Below are 20,942 nucleotides of genomic sequence, written 5' to 3'. Positions count from 1 at the left end.
TTCCCTCCACCACTGTATGGTGACCCAAGTATTGCACCCCACAAACACTGTGTGGTGGCCCCCAATATTTCCCCCACACTGTATGGTGGCCCTCAGTATTTGCTCTCACACACACGCATTGTATGGTGGCCCCCAGTATCTCCCACACACACACATACTGTATAATAATAATAACAATAATAATCTTTATTTTTATATAGCGGCAACATATTCCGCAGCGCTTTACATACATTATCATCGCTGTCCCCAATGGGGCTCACAATCTACATTACCTATCAGTATGTCTTTAGAGTGTGGGAGGAAACCGGAGAACCCGGAGGAAACCCACGCAAACACGGGGAGAACATACACTGTATGGTGGCCCCTTGTAGTTCCCACCACGCCCTCTGTATGATGGCCCCTTGTAGATCCCCCACACACTCTGTATGGTGGCCCCCAGTATTCCCCCCCACACACACACACACACACTCTGTATGATGGCCCCCAGTATGCCCCCCACACTGTATGGTGACCCACAGTATTTACACCCCCCACTGTATGATGGCCCCCAGTATTCCCAAACAAACACACACACTGTATGAGGGACCCCAGAATTTCCCCCCGAACACACTGTATGGTGACTCCCAATAGTCCCCTCACACTTCATGGTGTCCCCCAGTATTTCCCCACCACACTGTATGATGGCCCCCAGTATCTGCCACACTGTATGGTGTTCCCCTGTATTTCCCCCATCACTGTATGATGACCCCAGTATTTCAGCACAAAAAAACACTGTATGTTCCCCAGTATTTCCACCATACACACTCTGTATGCTGGCCCCCAGTATATCCCCCACACACACAATGCATGATGGTCCCCAGTATTTCCCCCACTCACACTGTGTGGCGGCCCCCAGTACTCTCCCCACACTGTATGGTGTCCCCTAATATTTCCCCCACACACACACTGTATAGTGGCCCCTAGGATTTCGCCCCACACACTCTGTTTGATGGCCTCAGTATTCCCTCCACACACACTGTATAGTGGCCCTCAATATTTCCCCACCCACACTGTATGGTGGCCCCCAGTATTTCCCCCAACACACACACTATATGAAAAAATATAAGACCTAAATTACCATTTTTCAATCACCCCTCCTCCCCAAAAACAAGCAATAGAGTTCAAAAAACTGTATGTACACCAAAATGGCACCAATAGAAATGTCAGCACCAAGCAAAGAAAAAGCCCTCACACAGGCCCATTGATGGAAAAGAAAGAAAGTTAGAGGCCTCAGAAAACAAATAGCCCTTTCAGAATTTTTTTTCACCACTTAAATAAAGAAAAACAAATTTTACAAGTTTGGTATATCGGCATAATCGTTCTCCATCCAATCTCACTGAGCTACTGTAGAGCTAGTATGCAAAGAAGAATGGACAAAAATGTCAGCCTCTAGATGTGCAAAGCTGGTAGAGACATACTCCGAAAGACTTGCAGCAGTAATTACAGCGAAAGGTGGTCCTACAAAGTATTGACTCAGGGGGCTGAATACAAATGCACGTCACAATTTTCAGATTTATATTTTAAAATAATTAAAAAACAATGTATCATTTCCTTTACACTTCACAAATACTTGCTACTATCTGTTGGTAAATCACATAAAATCCCAATAAAATACATTTAAGTTTATGGTTGTAAAATTAATACTTTTCCAAGGCACTGTATATGGTTACAGTCCATCTAACATGTTTTGAACACTTCATTAATCTATTCTGTCATCTATTCTACCTCCAGGAGGTTTTAAACCATGTACTTGCAGATATTGAATTATTTGTTGGAAAACTAAATACAGAAAAAAAGAAGAAAAAAGGTCAGTAAGAAATGATCAAAATATAAAATGACCCCTGCAACAAATAAAGGTTTAGACTAACATAATGTGATGATAAACTGACGAGAATTTCTTGCTTTTTGTCTTTGAAAAGATAAATCAATTTCTGAATCAGAATTCGTTGAATGTTTTCAGAAGATAAAATATGGTTTTAATTTATTGGTGAGTAACAACAAGCAGTATATTCTAAGCAAATAATATTTATGTCAAACTATGTGCGTACTCAAAAGGATTTAAAGGTTATCTTTGTCCCCGGGCACAATTTCTTATATGAAAAAAAAAAAAAGTGCTGTACTCTCCATCCCCAGGTCAACTGACAAGTCTGTGCTGCTTCTTCGGGCGTCTGGCTTCAGCACTGACGTATCGTTGACAGTGTGGCAACCAATAAGTGAGCTCAGAGGTCCTGCTGGTGTAGACAGACCGCCCTGCTCAGAGTCGCTCAGACGCTGGAAGCAGCAGTGGAGACTTTCCGGTGGACCTGTGGATGGTGATCACAGCACAGCTTGATTTTCATACCAAATTGCACGCAGGGGTGAAGATTACGTGAAAGGGAACAACGCCTTTAAAGCAGTATTTCCATTGCATATGGCATATCCATCTCTGACTTCTTTGCTAGTTCTAAAAATATCAAACCTGCTTTCTTTGTTAAATTGTCACTGTATATCCAAAATAAAGTAAATTTTCAATAGTTAAACGGAAAAAAGAAAAGGGAGATCTAGGTCCCAGCACCTGGTTGAAAGTTTGATCCTTTCTTCAGTCATGATTGAAAAGTGCATTTAGGCTGTGTCATAGCTACAAATCAATCATTACAGCAGGAATTTATAAAACAATCTGACTAATAGGCAAATTTGGAGAAAGAACATGATAAAGTTCACTTTTCAAGTATGCAAAAAAAAAAAACAGACGTGAAACCGGCCTGAGGGTGGATACAACCGAAATGCGTAGGCTCAGCCTATGACCACAGCAAATGGATAGATGAGTTTTTAATCAAGATTGAATGAAGGGTTGAACTTTTTACCCCAAGTGCTGGAATTGTATCTAATATTTAACTTTTCATTAGGTCATTTTTTTATTACAAAGGTTTTGTTATTTTGTTCTAGTTGCTCTTAGGCCAAGGCTACACGGCAACTTTGGCCACGACACATGTAGCGCAGTTAAAGATTGATACGTGTTGTTGCCACATTGCAGTTTAATTCAAGTGAATGGGGTCTCACTGCAACGCCAAGAGTGTTGCTCTAGTGACAAGCAAGTTGAAATTTTTTTACTTGGTTGGATTTTTTACGACTTACTTGACGGGGTCACAGTGAGTCACTTGTAATGAGCTGCGATGTAGTAGTGACACCTAGTGGCTGTGCAACTTGTGATGTGGCTAAAGTCGCCTTGTAGCCCCAAGTCTAAGGCCACAGCCCCATTATCAGTATTAGGTCAGTAATTTTTCTCAGGAGTGTGAGCCAAAACCAGGAGTGGGTGATAAATGCAGATATGGTGACTTGTTTCTATTATACCTTTTCTCTGATTGTTCCTCACCTGGTTTTGGCTCCCACTCCTGAAAAAAAATACTGATAGTGGGACCGCAGCCTTATGCAAATGATATTCTGATCACACTCTGATCAGAGTCTGATAAGACTGTGATCTGATTCTCTCTGTTGAGAAGATGGGAAAAAAACCTTCTCCATCTTCTCCATTGTGTCAGTCCTTGGAAATAAGACTGCACTCAGATGTCATCCGAGTGCAGTCTAATGGTTTCCACACTCTCATTGACTTGCATGGCCGAGCGCTATCTGAATATCAGATCAAACTCGGGCATGCAGCGTTTTTTTTTTTTTTTCCTCGTGCAGGCTCAGTCAGAGGAAAAAATCTGACGTGTGCACAGCCCCATAAAATAACATTGTTCTAGGTGCGATCCGATGTTTTGTTGGATCAGTCAGAAAAATGAAAACATGATTACAACATCCCACTACTCAGAGGTTGTCCTCTGTTACTGCCAGCATTGCTGTGCAATGGCCAATGCATATTGGAACTTAGAAATAGCTGAGCCTTCTAATTATCCATTTGTGTTTGTGGAGTTCTCTGTAATAACATATTATATGCATGTTTCCCTTATATTCTACATTAAATGCCAACAGGCAAAAGTGCAAGATCAAATGTCTCAGCCAACTGCTCCAGACTTAGTCCACATATTGATGGACGTCCTGCCCAAGGTAAAGAGGATGGGATTTTTATATCATTGCAGTAATATACAAAGGGTTTTATACAATAAACTCCTTGCTCTATTACAGATCATATCAAAATGTCCTGGAAAGAACACTGCCAGCTCTGTGCTGTCTCCTTTTCTTACACAAAAAGCAATACTGCTCTTAAGCTCATGTGTTACAGATAAAGAGAGGAAACTGTGGGAGAGTTTAGGGGACGCGTGGCAAAGAACAAGGTAATAATGTTTGTGTAACAAACACATTTAAAAGGGGTATGCCAACCTGTGGGCATTCAATAAATGTCTGATAGCTGTGAGTCTCCCGCTCCTATCTTTAGAACCTATGTTTCCTGAATGCTCTGTTTTTCCCCATTTATTTTTCGCTAGCATGGCTTTCTCTATTCTCTTCTATAAGAGCTCCAAAAACAGCTTGAAAATTAGATGGGAATTAGCAAATTTATGGTTTTGTGAACATTTCTAATTGAGATAATGTAAGGTTTCTATAAGGACCAATTTACAAGTAACAACTGTGAAACATTTAACTTTTTGGGACTAATTACAAAGCAGGTGGGACATTATCTTCAAGGGGTTGTCTCATGAAAACAATTTATGTCTTTTTGAAAGACTCTTTCCCTCACTGAATTTCCTTTCTGAAGAGGTGGACACAGTCTGTGCAAGCATTAAAAGGGTTGTTCAGTCCCAAGCTACAAGTCTGCAGTCACTCTATGTGACTGCAGACTTGTGAATTCTTACATCCCGAGCATTCTCTCATGTGACCGCTAGTATGTTTGCATACTTTAAGCCACATTCCTACTAGACTGTATGCGGTCACATTCCGACTATACTGTGTCCAGTCACATTCCGACTAGACTGTGTCCAGCCTCATTCAATACACTTGCATTGTGTAAAACTGCACCGATCTAGCTGGCACCTGACAGTATGTATGCAAATCACATACTTGCAGTCATGCGCCCGCCGCCGGGACAAGAAAATCCTTACAGCATGCAATACCTTCGCTGTGAGTATTCACAAGTCTGCAGTAATGGAGTGACAACCCCTTTAAATGCAGGATTATTCACTTGTAAGGTGTTCAAGGAAAATATTTCTACTGCTATAATGCAGGTAAACAGTATGCAACAGCGTAGACACAGGCAGAACAACAGTATATTTCTTTTATTTAACAACTAATATTAATTGTAAAACACGTATTATATGATAAATTCTTTACAACATTTGACAGTAAAATAAGCAGTAAATCACATAACAGAATAAAATATCAGAATACACTAGAATTCAGGTGCTGATAGTTTAAAATAATCTACTGGGGGAAGGAGAGCTAGATTGTCATCAACTTTATCTTGGTCGAGGGGCTGTCTTTTAAAGCCTTGGCAATACTCTGTTCTTATCACAACTTGCTGCCCGTTTCCCCCATCACTCTCTATCCACTTTTGCAATGTCGCTCTGGCGTCTGCTGGTCCCCATCTGACTACTGTATTTCCCTCTATCCGTGCCCGGTACCATGTGTCTCTGTCAGAGGTAACGGCCCGCTTTGCGCGTCCTTCCTGGTCGCCGACCCGACCGTGAATCTCCGATCTGACACCTTCAGAGTTTCTGTGACGTCCTCTCACTGGCGCACACGTCTGAGAACTGTGCCACTGCAACCTGTTCCAGTTCTGTCAACCGACGTCACCCAGGTGAGGAACCTTGACTGGCGTCGCTCAGGTCTTCGGGGCTTGACCATCGATGTCTGGGCTGGGAACCTTGACTGATGTCGCTTGGGTCTTCGGGGCTTGACCACCGACGTCTGGGCTGGGAACCTTGACTGGCGTCACTTGGGTCTTCGGGGCTTGACCATCGACGTCTGGGCTGGGAACCTTGACTGGTGTCGCTCGGGTCTTCGGGGCTTGACCATCGATGTCTGGGCTGGGAACCTTGACTGGTGTCGCTTGGGTCTTCGGGGCTTGACCATCGACGTCTGGGCTGGGAATCTTGACTGGTGTCGCTCGGGTCTTTGGGGCTTGACCATCGACGTCTGAGCTGGGAACCTTGACTGGTGTCGCTCGGGTCTTTGGAGCTTGACCATCGACGTCTGGGCTGGGAACCTTGACTGGTGTTGCTCGGGTCTTCGGGGCTTGACCATCGACGTCTGAGCTGGGAACCTTGACTGGTGTTGCTCGGGTCTTTGGGGCTTGACCATCGACGTCTGAGCTGGGAACCTTGACTGGCGTCGCTCGGGTCTTCGGGGCTTGACCATTGACGTCTGGACTGGGAACGTTTACTGGTGTCGCTCGGGTCTTTGGGGCTTGAACATCGACGTCTGGGCTGGGAATCTTGACTGGTGTCGCTCGGGTCTTTGGGGCTTGACCATCGACGTCTCGGCTGGGAATCTTGACTGGTGTCGCTCGGGTCTTTGGGGCTTCACCATCGACGTCTGAGCTGGGAACCTTGACTGGTGTCGCTCGGATCTTTGGGGCTTGACCATCGACGTCTGGGCTGGGAACCTTGACTGGCGTCGCTCGGGTCTTTGGGGCTTGACCATCGACGTCTGAGTTGGGAACCTTGACTGGTGTTGCTCGGGTCTTTGGGGCTTGACCATCGACGTCTGAGCTGGGAACCTTGACTGGCGTCGCTCGGGTCTTCGGGGCTTGACCATTGACGTCTGGGCTGGGAACCTTGACTGGTGTCGCTCGGGTCTTTGGGGCTTGACCTTTGACGTCTGGACTGGGCGGATACCTCGCACCTTTCTTCCTGACAGGAGCTCCAGATGCTGCTGTTGCTCCTCCCGTCTCTCTCTTCGGCATCAGAGTCACCTCAGAACTTGTTTTTCTCCTCAGCTCCCTGACCACGCTGTCCCCAGAGTCCTGATCAAACTCCTCCCCTCTGCCACGCCGCCTCGCTGTTCTGGTTCCACAGTGGCTTGTCTCCTTACACTATAGCAGCTGTTGTAGGGATAATATACATCCTGATATTGCTTTTATGGTGATAGCAGATTAAAAATGCTGTTCTGTTGTATAATTACACAACTATGTTGTACACATGTAGAGAATACCAGGTTCACCTATCTTGCCGCTAGTGATATTTTTTAAGAGTACGGAACTATGCCATTACTTATCTTTCCAATTTTCAGAATTAAATTGCATAGGTCCAGCTCATGTCAGCAATTAAAATTCAATGTTTCATTAGACTTACTTTAAAAACTGCGTTATTATAGCATTCTCCAACGTTTGAAATACAGTTAGCGTTCTTACTGTTCTTATTCTGGGTGCGATTATGAACGCTAATCACATTTGAAGCACAACATTTTTTAATATGAGTGGGCCATGCAGACTTGAGCTGGACTGTGCAAATTAAAGAAGACATGTCAGCAGGATATTTGACCCCTAACTAAAGGTTTGAGTATAAAGCCCCCTTAATGGCTATTACTTTCATACCTTTCTAGTAGAATATCATTGGGGCATTTTTGAGAATCCTGTTTTTGAAGTTTTGTTCTCAAGTGCATCAGGGTGGGCACTTCCCTTACCAGCTCTGCTGTTCCATGCCTCCCCACCGCCGGCCTCTGGTCACTGATTGACAGGTCACTCTTTTCTCAGTGACCAGTCTCCCCTGTGCAGGCACTGTCCGTTTCATCGGAAGGAGCAGCTCAGTGAGTTCCTGATGATGCTGCAAAATCAATGGACAGCTCCTACAACGTCATTAGGAGCTCACTGTGCAGGCTACGCTATTGCAATGAACCCGGTGTGTAAGTAGTATGTAAGCTCTTATGGTCAGCAGGTTTCTCTCTCTCCTGTAGAGTGTAAGCTCTTATGGTCAGTAGGGTCCTTTCCCTCTTTCTCCTTTAGAGTGTAAGCTTTTATAGTCAGCAGGGTCCTCTCTCTCCTGTAGAGTGTAAGCTCTTATGGTCAACAGGGTTCTCTCGCTCTCTTTCTTTCTCCTGTGGAGTGAAATCTGTTATGGCCAGCAGGGTCCCCTCTCTCCAGTAGAGTGTAAGCTCTTATGGTCAGAGGGGTTCTCTCTCTCTCCTATAGAGTGTAATCTCTTATAGTGAGGGGGATTTCTCACTCCCTCTTTCTATTCTCTTTCTATGTGTATTTTCTCAGCAATTACAAGCTTTCAAGTAATGAGATTTATGAGAATTTACTTTGCAAAAATTTGGCGAAGCCAGAAAATTCAAATCTCAAAAGATCCGCTCATCTCTAGTCTAAAAACTAAATACAGCAGCCGCAGCTACACAAGCCTCACTGGTAGTCTACAGTAATGTATTAGCCTGGAGTCCATTGCCCAGCCTGGTAATTGAATTTTGCTCATATTTTTCCCACTGCTCCCCTGAGTATTCTTTCTTTCTTTTTTTTCAATCCATCGTATGATTCCAGAAATATTGCTTTTTTATTAAGTGATAATTTTTATTGTCTTTACCATAGGAGCGTTGACTAAGTGATTCTCTGGGGACGTGTCTTTAGGCTACTCTGCATTACTATCCTTTCATCCACGCCTCTTTGGTAAAGATTATAAAAATTTGCACCACATATACAGGCCTATATCACTGGAACCATACGGTGGATTTAAAAAAGAATACAGAATACTTAGGGGAGTAGCGGGAGTAAAATACAACCAAAAACTGTCCACTTTTGACCTGGTGATGGGTCCTCTTTAAATATTTTGTTATTTCTTTAAAAGTATTTTTATTATTCTGTATACCTTGTGTAACAATGTTGGATTATTTACACCTCTGTAAGCGCTAACATAAGCTGTTGGAGAACATTGAAAGCGATCCCTTTACATATGTATTTTTTAATAAAAATATTGAAACAAAGGGGTTTCATATTAAGATTAATTGCTAGTTACTAAAAAGTGTCATCAATATGTGATTGGTGGAGGATTGAAACAGATTATCATGGCCCCTTTGGATTTCACTGGACCTTTACACTTTGTATTTGGGTTGTGTCTAGAAATACAGCTGAGTATCACTCACATATCCTGTAAAGGACATATTGATATTCATGCTATAGCTACTCCATTTTTGCAGCTTGCTCCTAAAATCATGTTATTATTACTATATACATTCTTTCATTCTTTTATCCCGCTTCACATGCAATTTTTTCACAAGAACTTTTTCTCTCAAGAACATTCTATGAGACACCCTGCTCCTGTTATCTAACTAGTCTGAGCCGGGATGTGTAACCTTGTAACTTTCCATCATGCACCGAACTAACGATAATATGACCATATGTGTGTTTCCGTAATAATTGTACTAACATTGGTTCAAGCCTGTAGTATGGCTGTAGATGATTGGCTATTGATATACTCAAAACAATATATAATGCTAAGTAGAAATAAACGGGGTTAGAGATTCTCAAATCCTTCCATACAGAGCTTTGCCTCCGTCTGGTTTCCTGATTGCAATCAACCTTGTAACATAATAATTTGACACTCACTTGGTCAACCGTGAAGGGTCATTGCAGCCCTCCCTCAACAATCCTACAACAATACCTTAGCAATGTACCATCAATTTTTATTAGTACAAAACTTAATTAAAGCGTATCTCTAGGATCCTCTCTGAGTATCTTTTATATCAGTTTCTATACATCTTTGCCTGATAATCTTGTACACATTTCTGGTTTTGTACATACTAACTGATGCCCCGCATACACATTTGACTAATGTCGGCTGCACCCGCCAATATCGGACCAACTGATTCTCGGAGATGTCGATTGGGCATGTCCGATTTCGAACTGCCAATTGCTTTGTTCTCCCGGAGATATCTGTTGGCTGTTTTCTCACAGAGAACACTAGAGCACTCAGCTGAGCATAGTTTGGCCGAAAACCATTTAATGTGTATAGGGACCTTAATTTAGTGCTTCAGGCTCCATTAGTAACTAAGTTGTAGTCATTAAAAAAAATTTACCAGGAGCTACAAAAATTAATTTGCTTAAAAATCCTGATAGATACTATTTAAAAATATCTTTTTTTGTGGACATGCAGATGGCGTGCTTCATTTCTTTAAATGCAGCTCTTCTAGTCCTTGACTTTGCAGGAGACACATATTCTGCTAGAGGTAGCAGCAATTCCAGTGTACTATCAAACTCTGATTCTACAACAAGAGAAGCAGGAATCAATGTACGGTACATAATCAAAGGTAAAAAGGGATTCTACAGCCAAAATCATGTGACCCACATCAGAACTACAAATCAGTACACCATTGCACGTACATTACAAAGCTGCTTTCTTTTACCAGTGCGGTTTATAGGTTGGAGATAACAGATTGGAGTGATTCAAAAGAAGTAAAGCAGACAACAATGACAAGAAATAAGCAAACAAGATAATAACATTATATTTGTATCAATACTATATGCTTACATTATAGAGAAGACTGCCCAAATGGAAAAAGTGTTCCCGCGTATACACCATCTTTCTCTGATGGGTGGATCCCGCCAGCAGCCACACTCAGTAATGACCAACTAGAGGTATGTAGATTCCTAAAATAGTGCCATTCTCACAGCAACTTTCAGATATTCAAAGTGATATTCTTCTATGAAGCACAGCTCATGTTGGGCTTCGCAGGAGGAAAAGGTTGGCAGTCATTGGGGGCTTCAAAATCTTACTTCCAGAACAACCTATTGGTACAATCGCGGGGATGATGGGAGCCTCTCATTTAAACACTGATGTAAGAGACTGAGTGTGGCATTTAAAGGGAGCATTCCAGCACAGCATGACTGTTCAGGCAAAGTACAAGCGCCGGGTGCACCCTTGAAGTGGCCAAACAGTTCAGTCCAGCTCCCGAGTCATTCTGTGCTGACAGAGTCCATTTAAATGTTTAAACAGTGACGATTAAAGCTAGCTGCTCTTACAGCCAGATTGCAGCTGTATAATACAACCAGAATCTGTCGGGTATAGTGCAGACTCAGCTCCCGACATAGGACATACTATTACGCCCTACAGCAAAAAGGGGTTAGAAATTTTTTTCTGCTATTGTGCATTTATATTCACATATGTTTATTTAATCTTCAGATTCAACAAAGCAACAGAACACCACCAACCAACCGGTAGGCAAAATAAATATTTCCTTGTATCCTTCTATATTGTAGTACAGAAAATCAAATTCTTTAATGGACATAGAGGTAAAGTCATGAACAGCGAATACGTTAAACCATTCTAAGGCATGGCAGCAGGTGAAGTTTGTATTCCAACTAAGAACATCATTTGATATTTCTATGCAGTTCAAGTTATGATCACATCTATGTGTCATGCCCAATTATTTCTACATTCCATAATACTCAGGTATTAGTGATGATCATGATTTAAACTTCCCAAATTGGCATATAGCACTAATTTTGCCACAAAAAAGAGGAAACCTTAACAGAATCCTGACAGGCCCCATTATAATGGAGTCCATCCATATGTGTCCTAACAGATCTATTGTGCAGTATAACAAATCTGAACTTAGCCAAACTACTAAGCCAAAATAAATGGCTTATTCTCATACATGTGACAAGAGACACAATTACCTTTTACAGACACTTCCAGCCAATTCAAATGAAAGCCGCTTATGACTTTGAAGCCAGAAATGAACGTGAACTTTCAGTAATGAAAGGAGAAAGTCTAAAGGTAAGGAAAGTTCTACAAGATATTTGTGACAGGTCAGAAAATTTAATATTTTGGAACTTCGCATTCTATATATCCTCCTGGATAAAAGACATTTTACCTGTGTTAGGTAAAATGTTAGGTATATATATATTACACATAGTGGTGTGGAAAAAGTGTTTGTCCCCTTCCAGATTTCTTATTCTTTTGCATGTTTGTCACACTTAAATGTTTCAGGTCACAAAACAAATGTAAATATTAGACAAAGATAACACAAGTAAACACAAAATGCAGTTTTTAAATGAAGGTCTTTATTATTAAGGGAAAAATAAATCCAAACCTACTGGGCAAAAGAATAAGAAATCAGGAAGGGGCCAAACACTTTTTCCCACCACTGAGATATATATATACAGTGGTGGCCAAAAGTATTGGCACCCCTGCAATTCTGTCAGATAATACTCAGTTTCTTCCTGAAAATGATTGCAATCACAAATTCTTTGGTATTATTATCTTCATTTAATTTGTCTTCAATGAAAAAACGCAAAAAGAATTGTCCTAAAGCCAAATTGGATATAATTCCACACCAAACCTAAAAAAGGGGGTGGACAAAAGTATTGGCACTGTTTGAAAAATCCTGTGATGCTTCTCTAATTTGTGTAATTAAAAGCACCTGTAACTTACCTGTGGCACCTAACAGGTGTTGGTAATAACTAAATCACACTTGCTGCCAGTTAACATGGATTAAAGTTGACTCAACCTCTGTCCTGTGTCCTTGTATGTACCACATTGAGCATGGAGAAAAGAAAGAAGACCAAAGAACTGTCTAAGGACTGGAGAAACCAAATTGTGAGGAAGCATGAGCAATCTCAAGGCTACAAGTCCATCTCCAAAGACCTGAATGTTCCTGTGTCTTCCATGCGCAGTGTCATCAAGAAGTTTAAAGCCCATGGCACTGTGGCTCACCTCCCTAGATGTGGACAGAAAAGAAAAATTGACAAGAGATTTCAACGCAAGATTGTGCGGATGGTGGATAAAGAACCTCGACTAACATCCAAACAAGTTCAAGCTGCCCTGCAGTCCGAGGGTACAACAGTGTCAACCCGTACTATCCGTCGGCGTCTGAATGAAAAGGGACTGTATGGTAGGATACCCAGGAAGACCCCACTTCTTACCCCGAGACATAAAAAAGCCAGGCTGGAGTTTGGCAAAACTTACCTGAGAAAGCCTAAAACGTTTTGGAAGAATGTCAGATGAGACAAAAGTAGAGCTTTTTGGGAAAAAGCATCAACATAGAGTGTACAGGGAAAAAAAGAGGCATTCAAAGAAAAGAACACGGTCCCTACAGTCAAACATGGCGGAGGTTCCCTGATGTTTTGGGGTTGCTTTGCTGCCTCTGGCACTGGACTGCTTGACCGTGTGCATGGCATTATGAAGTCTGAAGACTACCAACAAATTTTGCAGCATAATGTAGGGCCCAGTGTGAGAAAGCTGGGTCTCCCTCAGAGGTCATGGGTCTTCCAGCAGGACAATGACCCAAAACACACTTCCAAAAGCACTATAAAATGGTTTGAGAGAAAGCACTGGAGACTTCTAAGGTGGCCAGCAATGAGTCCAGACCTGAATCCCATAGAACACCTGTGGAGAGATCTCAAAATGGCAGTTTGGAGAAGGCACCCTTCAAATATCAGGAACCTGGAGCAGTTTGCCAAAGAAGAATGGTCTACAATTCCAGCAGAGCATTGTAAGAAACTCATTGATGGTTACCGGAAGCGGTTGTTCGCAGTTATTTTGGCTAACGGTTGTGCAACCAAGTATTAGGCTGAGGGTGCCAATACTTTTGTCTGGCCCATTTTTGGAGTTTTGTGTGAAATGATCAATGATTTGATTTTTGCTTCATTCTCTTTTGTGTTTTTTCCTTGCAAGCAAATTAAATGAAGATAATAAGACCAAAGAATTTGTGATTGCAATCATTTTCAGGAAGAAACTGAGTATTATCTGACAGAATTGCAGGGGTACTTTTGGCCACCACTGTATATATATATATATATATATATATATATATATATATATATATATACACTGCTCAAAACAATAAAGGGAACACTCAAATAACACATCCTAGATCTGAATGAATGAAATATTCTCATTGAATATTTTGTTCTGTGCAAAGTTGAATGTGCTGACAACAAAATCACACAAAAATCATCAATGGAAATCAAATTTATGAACCAATGGAGGCCTGGATTTAGTCACCCCCAAAATTAAAGTGGAAAAACACACTACAGGCTGATCCAACTTTGATGTAATGTCCTCAAAACAAGTCAAAATGATGCTCAGTATTGTGTGTGGCCTCCACGTGCCTGTATGACCTCCCTACAACGCCTGGGCATGCTCCTGATGAGGTTGTGGATGGTCTCCTGTGGGATCTCCTCCCAGACCTGGACTAAAGCATCCGCCAACTCCTGGACAGTCTGTGGTGCAACGTAACATTGGTGGATGGAGCGAGATATGATGTCCCAGATGTGCTCAATCGGATTCAGGTCTGGGGAATGGGCGGGCCAGTCCATAGCTTCAATGCCTTCATCTTCAAGGAGCTGCTGACACACTCCAGCCACATGAGGTCTGGCATTCTCCTGCATTAGGAGGAACCCAGGGCCAACCGCACCAGCATATGGTCTCACAAGGGGTCTGAGGATCTCATCTCGGTACCTAATGGCAGTCAGGCTACCTCTGGCGAGCACATGGAGGGCTGTGCGGCCCTCCAAAGAAATGCCACCCCACACCATTACTGACCCACTGCCAAACCGGTCATGCTGAAGGATGTTGCAGGCAGCAGATCGCTCTCCACGGCATCTCCAGACTCTGTCACGTCTGTCACATGTGCTCAGTGTGAACCTGCTTTCATCTGTGAAGAGCTCAGGGCGCCAGTGGCGACTTTGCCAATCCTGGTGTTCTGTGGCAAATGCCAAGCGTCCTGCACGGTGTTGGGCTGTGAGCACAACCCCCATCTGTGGACGTTGGGCCCTCATACTACCCTCATGGAGTCGGTTTCTAAACGTTTGTGCAGACACATGCACATTTGTGGCCAGCTGGAGGTAATTTTTCAGGGCTCTGGTAGTGCTCCTCTTGTTCCTCCTTGCACAAAAGCGGAGGTAGCGGTCCTGCTGCTGGGTTGTTGCCCTCCTATGGCCCCCTCCACGTCTCCTGATGTACTGGCCTGTCTCCTAGTAGCGCCTCCAACCTCTGAACACTATGCTGACAGACACAGCAAACCTTCTTGCCATAGCTCGCATTGATGTGCCATCCTGGATGAGCTGCACTACCTGAGCAACTTCTGTGGGTTGTAGAGTCCGTCTCATGTTACCACGAGAGTGAAAGCGCAACCAACATTCAAAAGTGACCAAAACATCAGCCAGAAAGCATTGGTACTGAGATGTGGTCTGTGGTCCCCACCTGCAGAACCACTCCTTTATTGAGGGTGTCTTGATAATTGCCAATAATTTCCATCTATTATCTATTCCATTTGCACAACAGCATGTGAAATTGATTGTCAATCAGTGTTGCTTCCTAAGTGGACAGTTTGATTTAACAGAAGTTTGATTTTCTTGGAGTTATATTCTGTTGTTTAAGTGTTCCCTTTATTTTTTTGAGCAGTGTATATATATATATGTAGCACCCTGAGGACTCGGTTGCTACAGGGGTATTGCACCTCAGACCAGAGGTGTGGTATTCCACTCCCAGGTAAGGATGGAGTGTGGAACTGAGCTCAGATAGCTGCATGCACCACACTCACCCCATTTCCGGGGGACAGATCAACGGTACTCCCACCAGATAGATGTGCAGGTACGACAGCTTCTGTCCCTGGCTGGAGTGGGGGGGGGGGGACATCCCAGTGGTGTAGGAGCAGACAGGGGAGGGACTCTGGGCATAGGAAGGCGCTCATTGGGTGTTTGTCACCTGGGCTCGGGTGTCAGAGGGAGTATATAAGGTGGGCACCATCTTAGGACAGGGTCCTGTTCAGAGGAGAGTCTGTGCAGAGAGGAGCTCAGCCAGAGAGGGCTGACAGGGAGCTGCGGCTCCGTCTGGGCCCAGCTCCAGAGCCAGGCCTGAAGCAGAGAAAGGCCCAGAGACGAAAGCATAGAGGGAACCCTGAGATCCCACGAGAGAACCAAAACGGGTGAAGGGTTGGCAGACAGGGTACCGGATCCCAAACTGGTGGAGGCCAATTATCCTCATCCAGGAACCGGAGGTCGTGGACAAGTTTTGGCGCGACCCCTCGCCATATCCACCAGGAAGGCATACCACGTATAGGGTCAGGGAAGCCGGGAAAGGTTTCACCACCAGAAGGCCCGAGGGAGCTGGACAAAGGTGGATCCCTGGTGGGGACGGCCAGTAGGAAGGAAAAGAGGGGAGCTCAGGACCACGCTCTGGAACTGCCTGGGAGTTGGCCGAGTCCCTGACCTGGTGGACGCGGCACGGCTCGGGTGGTCCTACTGTGCACGGGCGACCTGATAAAGAACTGTGAGTAAAGCTTTTGAAACTGCACCTCAAGCCTCCGTGTTCCGTCGTCGCACCTGCACCATCAGTACTGGGACACCCGCACCATCACTCCCATTATCATCTCTAACATAGCTGCCCTGAGGCCATACCCCTCCCGTTGGGGGTTATACCATCCACGCTGCACATCCGAACCACCGGCCTCAGCGGGCTGCCCTGCAGCGGCGGCTTCATAGCCGCATTCAACGGGTGGCGTAGTCGGACACTTAAACAACATCTACAAAGACTGCCACACACTTAGTTTGACCACCCTGGGCACGGACCGGGTCACCGCCACAAGGACTACTACCCCTATCCAGATCCGGCTCCGGGTGTCCCTTGAACATGGCCCAGGGGGCGCGTCAACTTTGGCGTAGTCGGCAGGATTTCGTGCCCGCAACCACCGGGTACTGCGTGCCTGAAGAAAAGTTCACATTTACCTCAAAAAGAAGTCTCCCGCCAATTCCAGAGGGTTCCCGCCATCGGACGCCATCTGGGGTCGTTTCCCGCCGTTTGCCCGCCATCTGCAGTCTTTGCCCGCCATCCACGGAGTTTCCCGCCATAGGGAGACGATTCCCGCCATCTTGGACAGTTTCCCGCCCTGGCAGAGCGGACGCCATTGTGGGCGTGCCAGAGGGTGGAAAGAGACCACCTCTCATCGTGGGCGCGGTCCCAGAAGAGCGCCAAAAGCGGAGACCGCCCCCACCAGCCGAGACTACCACCATGGAAATGTCCATCAAAGTGGGGGGTCTGCCCCTGAAACTGACTGTCACTAAGTTGCCCCGGGACCACTCCCAAGGGGAGCGGATAGAGAACAAAACAGAGAGGATGGGTGCGGCCTGGAGGAGTCTGGACACATCGCACCCGGAGATGGAGGAAGAGTCGAGCAGCACTGACCCTGTAGTCCGGAACCTGTTGCAGGCTGCCACCCCAGAAGGCCTGGTGGAGATCCTGGCACAGCTCCCCAGAGATCGGGAGCGTGCACAGACCGCGCTGGAAGCCTTGGCCCGGAAGATGGCCCGAGTACAGCAGGAAGCACTGGCCGAATGGAGGAGGGAGATGGCCCAGCAGGCTAGAACCCGCCAGCAGAGGACGCCACCCGCAACGTGGAGCAAGTCTGCCCCTGAGGATGGTGCAGGAGGGACGAAGGCCGGAGACGACGCCGCGGAGGGAGCCGCAGGGATGGAAGCAGGTAATGGGGACGTCATCACCCCGAGCCCAGTAGCCGTAAGCCTGCCCCAGCTCCCCGTCGCAGAGCCCGAAGTCACCCTCATTGCGCCCGTTGCCGCACCGCCACTGCTCCCAACTAGGCCTCAAGCGGCCGGAGCCGCGGTCACGCCCCCTTCCGCGCCACGCCCCTTGACCCTGAGCACGGTAAAAGAGGAAGTGCCACCGGCCTGGTCGCAAGGCCGAGTGCCTCCGGGCGCCGCGGTCTCCACAGCGCCCTTTACCTCCACTGTGCCACCGGCCTGGTCACAAGGCCTGGTGCATCCGGGCGCCGTTACCCCTCCAGCGCCCTCTTCCCCAAAGGTGCCATACCTGGACCCAAAAAGGATGCCTCCGGCCTGGACACAAGGCCGAGTACCTCCGGGCGCCGCTGCCCCCACAGAACCATCAACCTCCACAGTGCTGCCCCTGGGCGAAGATCTCTTCGCGCAGCATACTAGCCCGGACGGGCTGCCCTTCGTGTGGCCACCGGAGTACATCAACCCCCGACTCCGGAGGGAACGGCCCCTCTGTGAGCCTCTAATCCCGGCTCCGGCGCCCGCCAAAATTGTTCCGCTCCCGCTGGAGGAGGCCCAATTTGCATGGGACCCCACCGGTGAAAACCTCATGGGGTTCACCCAAGAGACCCGGGCGGCCGCAGCCCGGCGTGAGGAGTGCTGCCGTCAGCAGCTAGAAGTCTTCGGGAGAGAACGACGAGAGAGGCGGATCCGCGAAGAACAGCTGCAGGTCCGGAGCGCGGAGCAGAAACGCCGAGCCCGACGAAACCCCCGTGCGGCCCACGGTCCCCGCGCCACCGGGACCGTAATAAAGTTCCAGTTGGAGCATGGCTGGGGCTTTATCCGGGATCACCGAACCCCCGGCGACGTCTTTGTCACCCGCAGGGATGTCGAGAGCCACCTGCCGGAGGGACATCGCGGACGTGACCTCTACCCGGGTGATGAGGTCACCTTCACCCGGCATCAGTGTGCCAAAGGACCATACGCCCTTCACGTGCACCGGTTGACGGAGGAGGAGATACAATATGAGGAAAGCCAAGAGGACCCGGACGGGTCTGAAGACTACCCTCAGGAGGAAACAAGGAGAGGACACCGCTACTGAAGGGAAGTAGCATAAACAGAGAACTGTATATAGTTACCCGTAAGGGTACTTGACATGCTGCTAATTGAAGTGTGGTCCCCGTTGGGACTAGTGTGGAACTGTTTAAAGGAACTGTTTCCTGTGTGCCCCTATCCATTACCAGGCTGAGGACTGTGAGCAGCCATTTCCCTATTCCCACTGGCCGAGGACTGAGAGCGGCCATACCCTGTAAATAGTTGCGCTTCTTCAGGCGCCCCCTACTGGTTTTATAAGGAACTGTTTTTTCTACTAGTGACTGTTGCACTTTACCTGGTCACAAGTTGCACCGTGGCCAGATGATCGAAAATGTGTTTTATATGAGAATGTTTTATATGAAAAAGTTTTTATGATGCTAAGAGAGTTAATGATATTTTCTGATAATGTTTCCGTAATGTTTTATACCTGTAACATTCTAAGAAAAGAGTACCTCCCATAAAGGGATGAGTTTTCAGTTAATGTCTTACATGCAAGTGTACACTTTAAAATTTTTGTATGTTTTAATTTGCCTTTGCTCTTTTCCAGCCCGAGGACGTGCTGTGATTTACCAGGGGGGAATGTAGCACCCTGAGGACTCGGTTGCTACAGGGGTATTGCACCTCAGACCAGAGGTGTGGTATTCCACTCCCGGGTAAGGATGGAGTGTGGAACTGAGCTCAGATAGCTGCATGCACCACACTCACCCCATTTCCGGGGGACAGATCAACGGTACTCCCACCAGATAGATGTGCAGGTACGACAGCTTCTGTCCCTGGCTGGAGTGGGGGGGGGGAGGAACATCCCAGTGGTGTAGGAGCAGACAGGGGAGGGACTCTGGGCATAGGAAGGAGCCCATTGGGTGTTTGTCACCTGGGCTCGGGTGTCAGAGGGAGTATATAAGGTGGGCACCATCTTAGGACAGGGTCCTGTTCAGAGGAGAGTCTGTGCAGAGAGGAGCTCAGCCAGAGAGGGCTGACAGGGAGCTGCGGCTCCGTCTGGGCCCAGCTCCAGAGCCAGGCCTGAAGCAGAGAAAGGCCCAGAGACGAAAGCATAGAGGGAACCCTGAGATCCCACGAGAGAACGAAAACGGGTGAAGGGTTTGCAGACAGGGTACCAGATCCCAAACTGGTGGAGGCCAATTATCCTCAGCCAGGAACCGGAGGTCGTGGACAAGTTTTGGCGCGACCCCTCGCCATATCCACCAGGAAGGCATACCACATATAGGGTCAGGGAAGCCGGGAAAGGTTTCACCACCAGAAGGCCCGAGGGAGCTGGACAAAGGTGGATCCCTGGTGGGGACGGCCAGTAGGAAGGAAAAGAGGGGAGCTCAGGACCACGCTCTGGAACTGCCTGGGAGTTGGCCAAGTCCCTGACCTGGTGGACGCGGCACGGCTCGGGTGGTCCTACTGTGCACGGGCGACCTGATAAAGAACTGTGAGTAAAGCTTTTGAAACTGCACCTCAAGCCTCCGTGTTCCGTCATCGCACCTGCACCATCAGTACTGGGACACCCGCACCATCACTCCCATTATCATCTCTAACATAGCTGCCCTGAGGCCATACCCCTCCCGTTGGGGGTTATACCATCCACGCTGCACATCCGAACCACCGGCCTCAGCGGGCTGCCCTGCAGCGGCGGCTTCATAGCCGCATTCAACGGGTGGCGTAGTCGGACACTAATACCATCAAATCAATAGCGCCACTTAGTTTGACCACCCTGGGCACGGACCGGGTCACCGCCACGAGGACTACTACCCCTGTCAGATCCGGCTCCGGGTATTCCCCAAACATGGCCCAGGGGGCGCGTCATATATATATATATATATATATATATATATATATATATATATATTTATATGTATATATATATATATATATATATATATATATATATATATATAGTGTACACACACTGTGTGTATTGTGGAAGAATATCTCTGTCTGCAAAATAGAACCAATGCAGCCAGACACAGTGACACAGAGAGGTTCCGTTTAAACACAGCATCTCCTCCTGTTTTATACTGTTGGTGTACAAAATGAATGCATAGCCTTTACAACCAAGCACAAAAGGTTTCATGTCAATAGCACCTTTAGTAATATATTTACTTAGAAAATTGGTGACCGCTCATGCTGAAGAGCAGGGAAGAATGACTCGCTGCAGCGAGAGCGGGCCCTTGAACTGCGGTGACCTCACTGAGGTCACCGCAGTTCACAGTGAACTGAGTTCATGGTGAACTGCGGTGAACTCAGTGAGGTCAGCGCAACACCGTGAGAAATTTATCACGGTGAACTCACTGAGGTCACCACAGTTTATGGGCCTGCTCTTGCTGCAGCGAGTCATTCTCCTCTGCTCTTCAGAATGAGCAGTCGCCTCACACCACCATTCATGCTGTGGAGCAAATGATCTCAGCGCGAACAGGGGACAATGATGACAGATGCCTCCAGCAGCCCGCGT

General features: G+C 46.5%; 1 protein-coding gene across 3 annotated transcripts in view; it reads left to right on the top strand.

The window, feature by feature from the left end:
• EPS8L3 (EPS8 signaling adaptor L3) overlaps positions 1-20,942 on the top strand; it is a 187,965-nt gene that overhangs the window by 147,583 nt on the left and 19,440 nt on the right. For all 3 annotated transcript variants that reach the window (XM_073666830.1, XM_073666829.1, XM_073666831.1), the window contains 7 exons: positions 1,771-1,846; positions 1,959-2,026; positions 3,991-4,065; positions 4,144-4,292; positions 10,417-10,516; positions 11,061-11,095; positions 11,567-11,657. In XM_073666830.1, coding sequence (XP_073522931.1) covers positions 1,771-1,846; positions 1,959-2,026; positions 3,991-4,065; positions 4,144-4,292; positions 10,417-10,516; positions 11,061-11,095; positions 11,567-11,657 — 594 coding nt within the window. The remainder of the gene's footprint in view (positions 1-1,770; positions 1,847-1,958; positions 2,027-3,990; positions 4,066-4,143; positions 4,293-10,416; positions 10,517-11,060; positions 11,096-11,566; positions 11,658-20,942) is intronic.

Source organism: Phyllobates terribilis, unplaced genomic scaffold (assembly GCF_046119375.1).
Source record: "Phyllobates terribilis strain yellow unplaced genomic scaffold, ASM4611937v1 Scaffold_2__4_contigs__length_985480577, whole genome shotgun sequence".
NCBI lineage: Eukaryota > Metazoa > Chordata > Amphibia > Anura > Dendrobatidae > Phyllobates > Phyllobates terribilis.
This window is presented reverse-complemented; position numbering and strand designations above follow the sequence as displayed.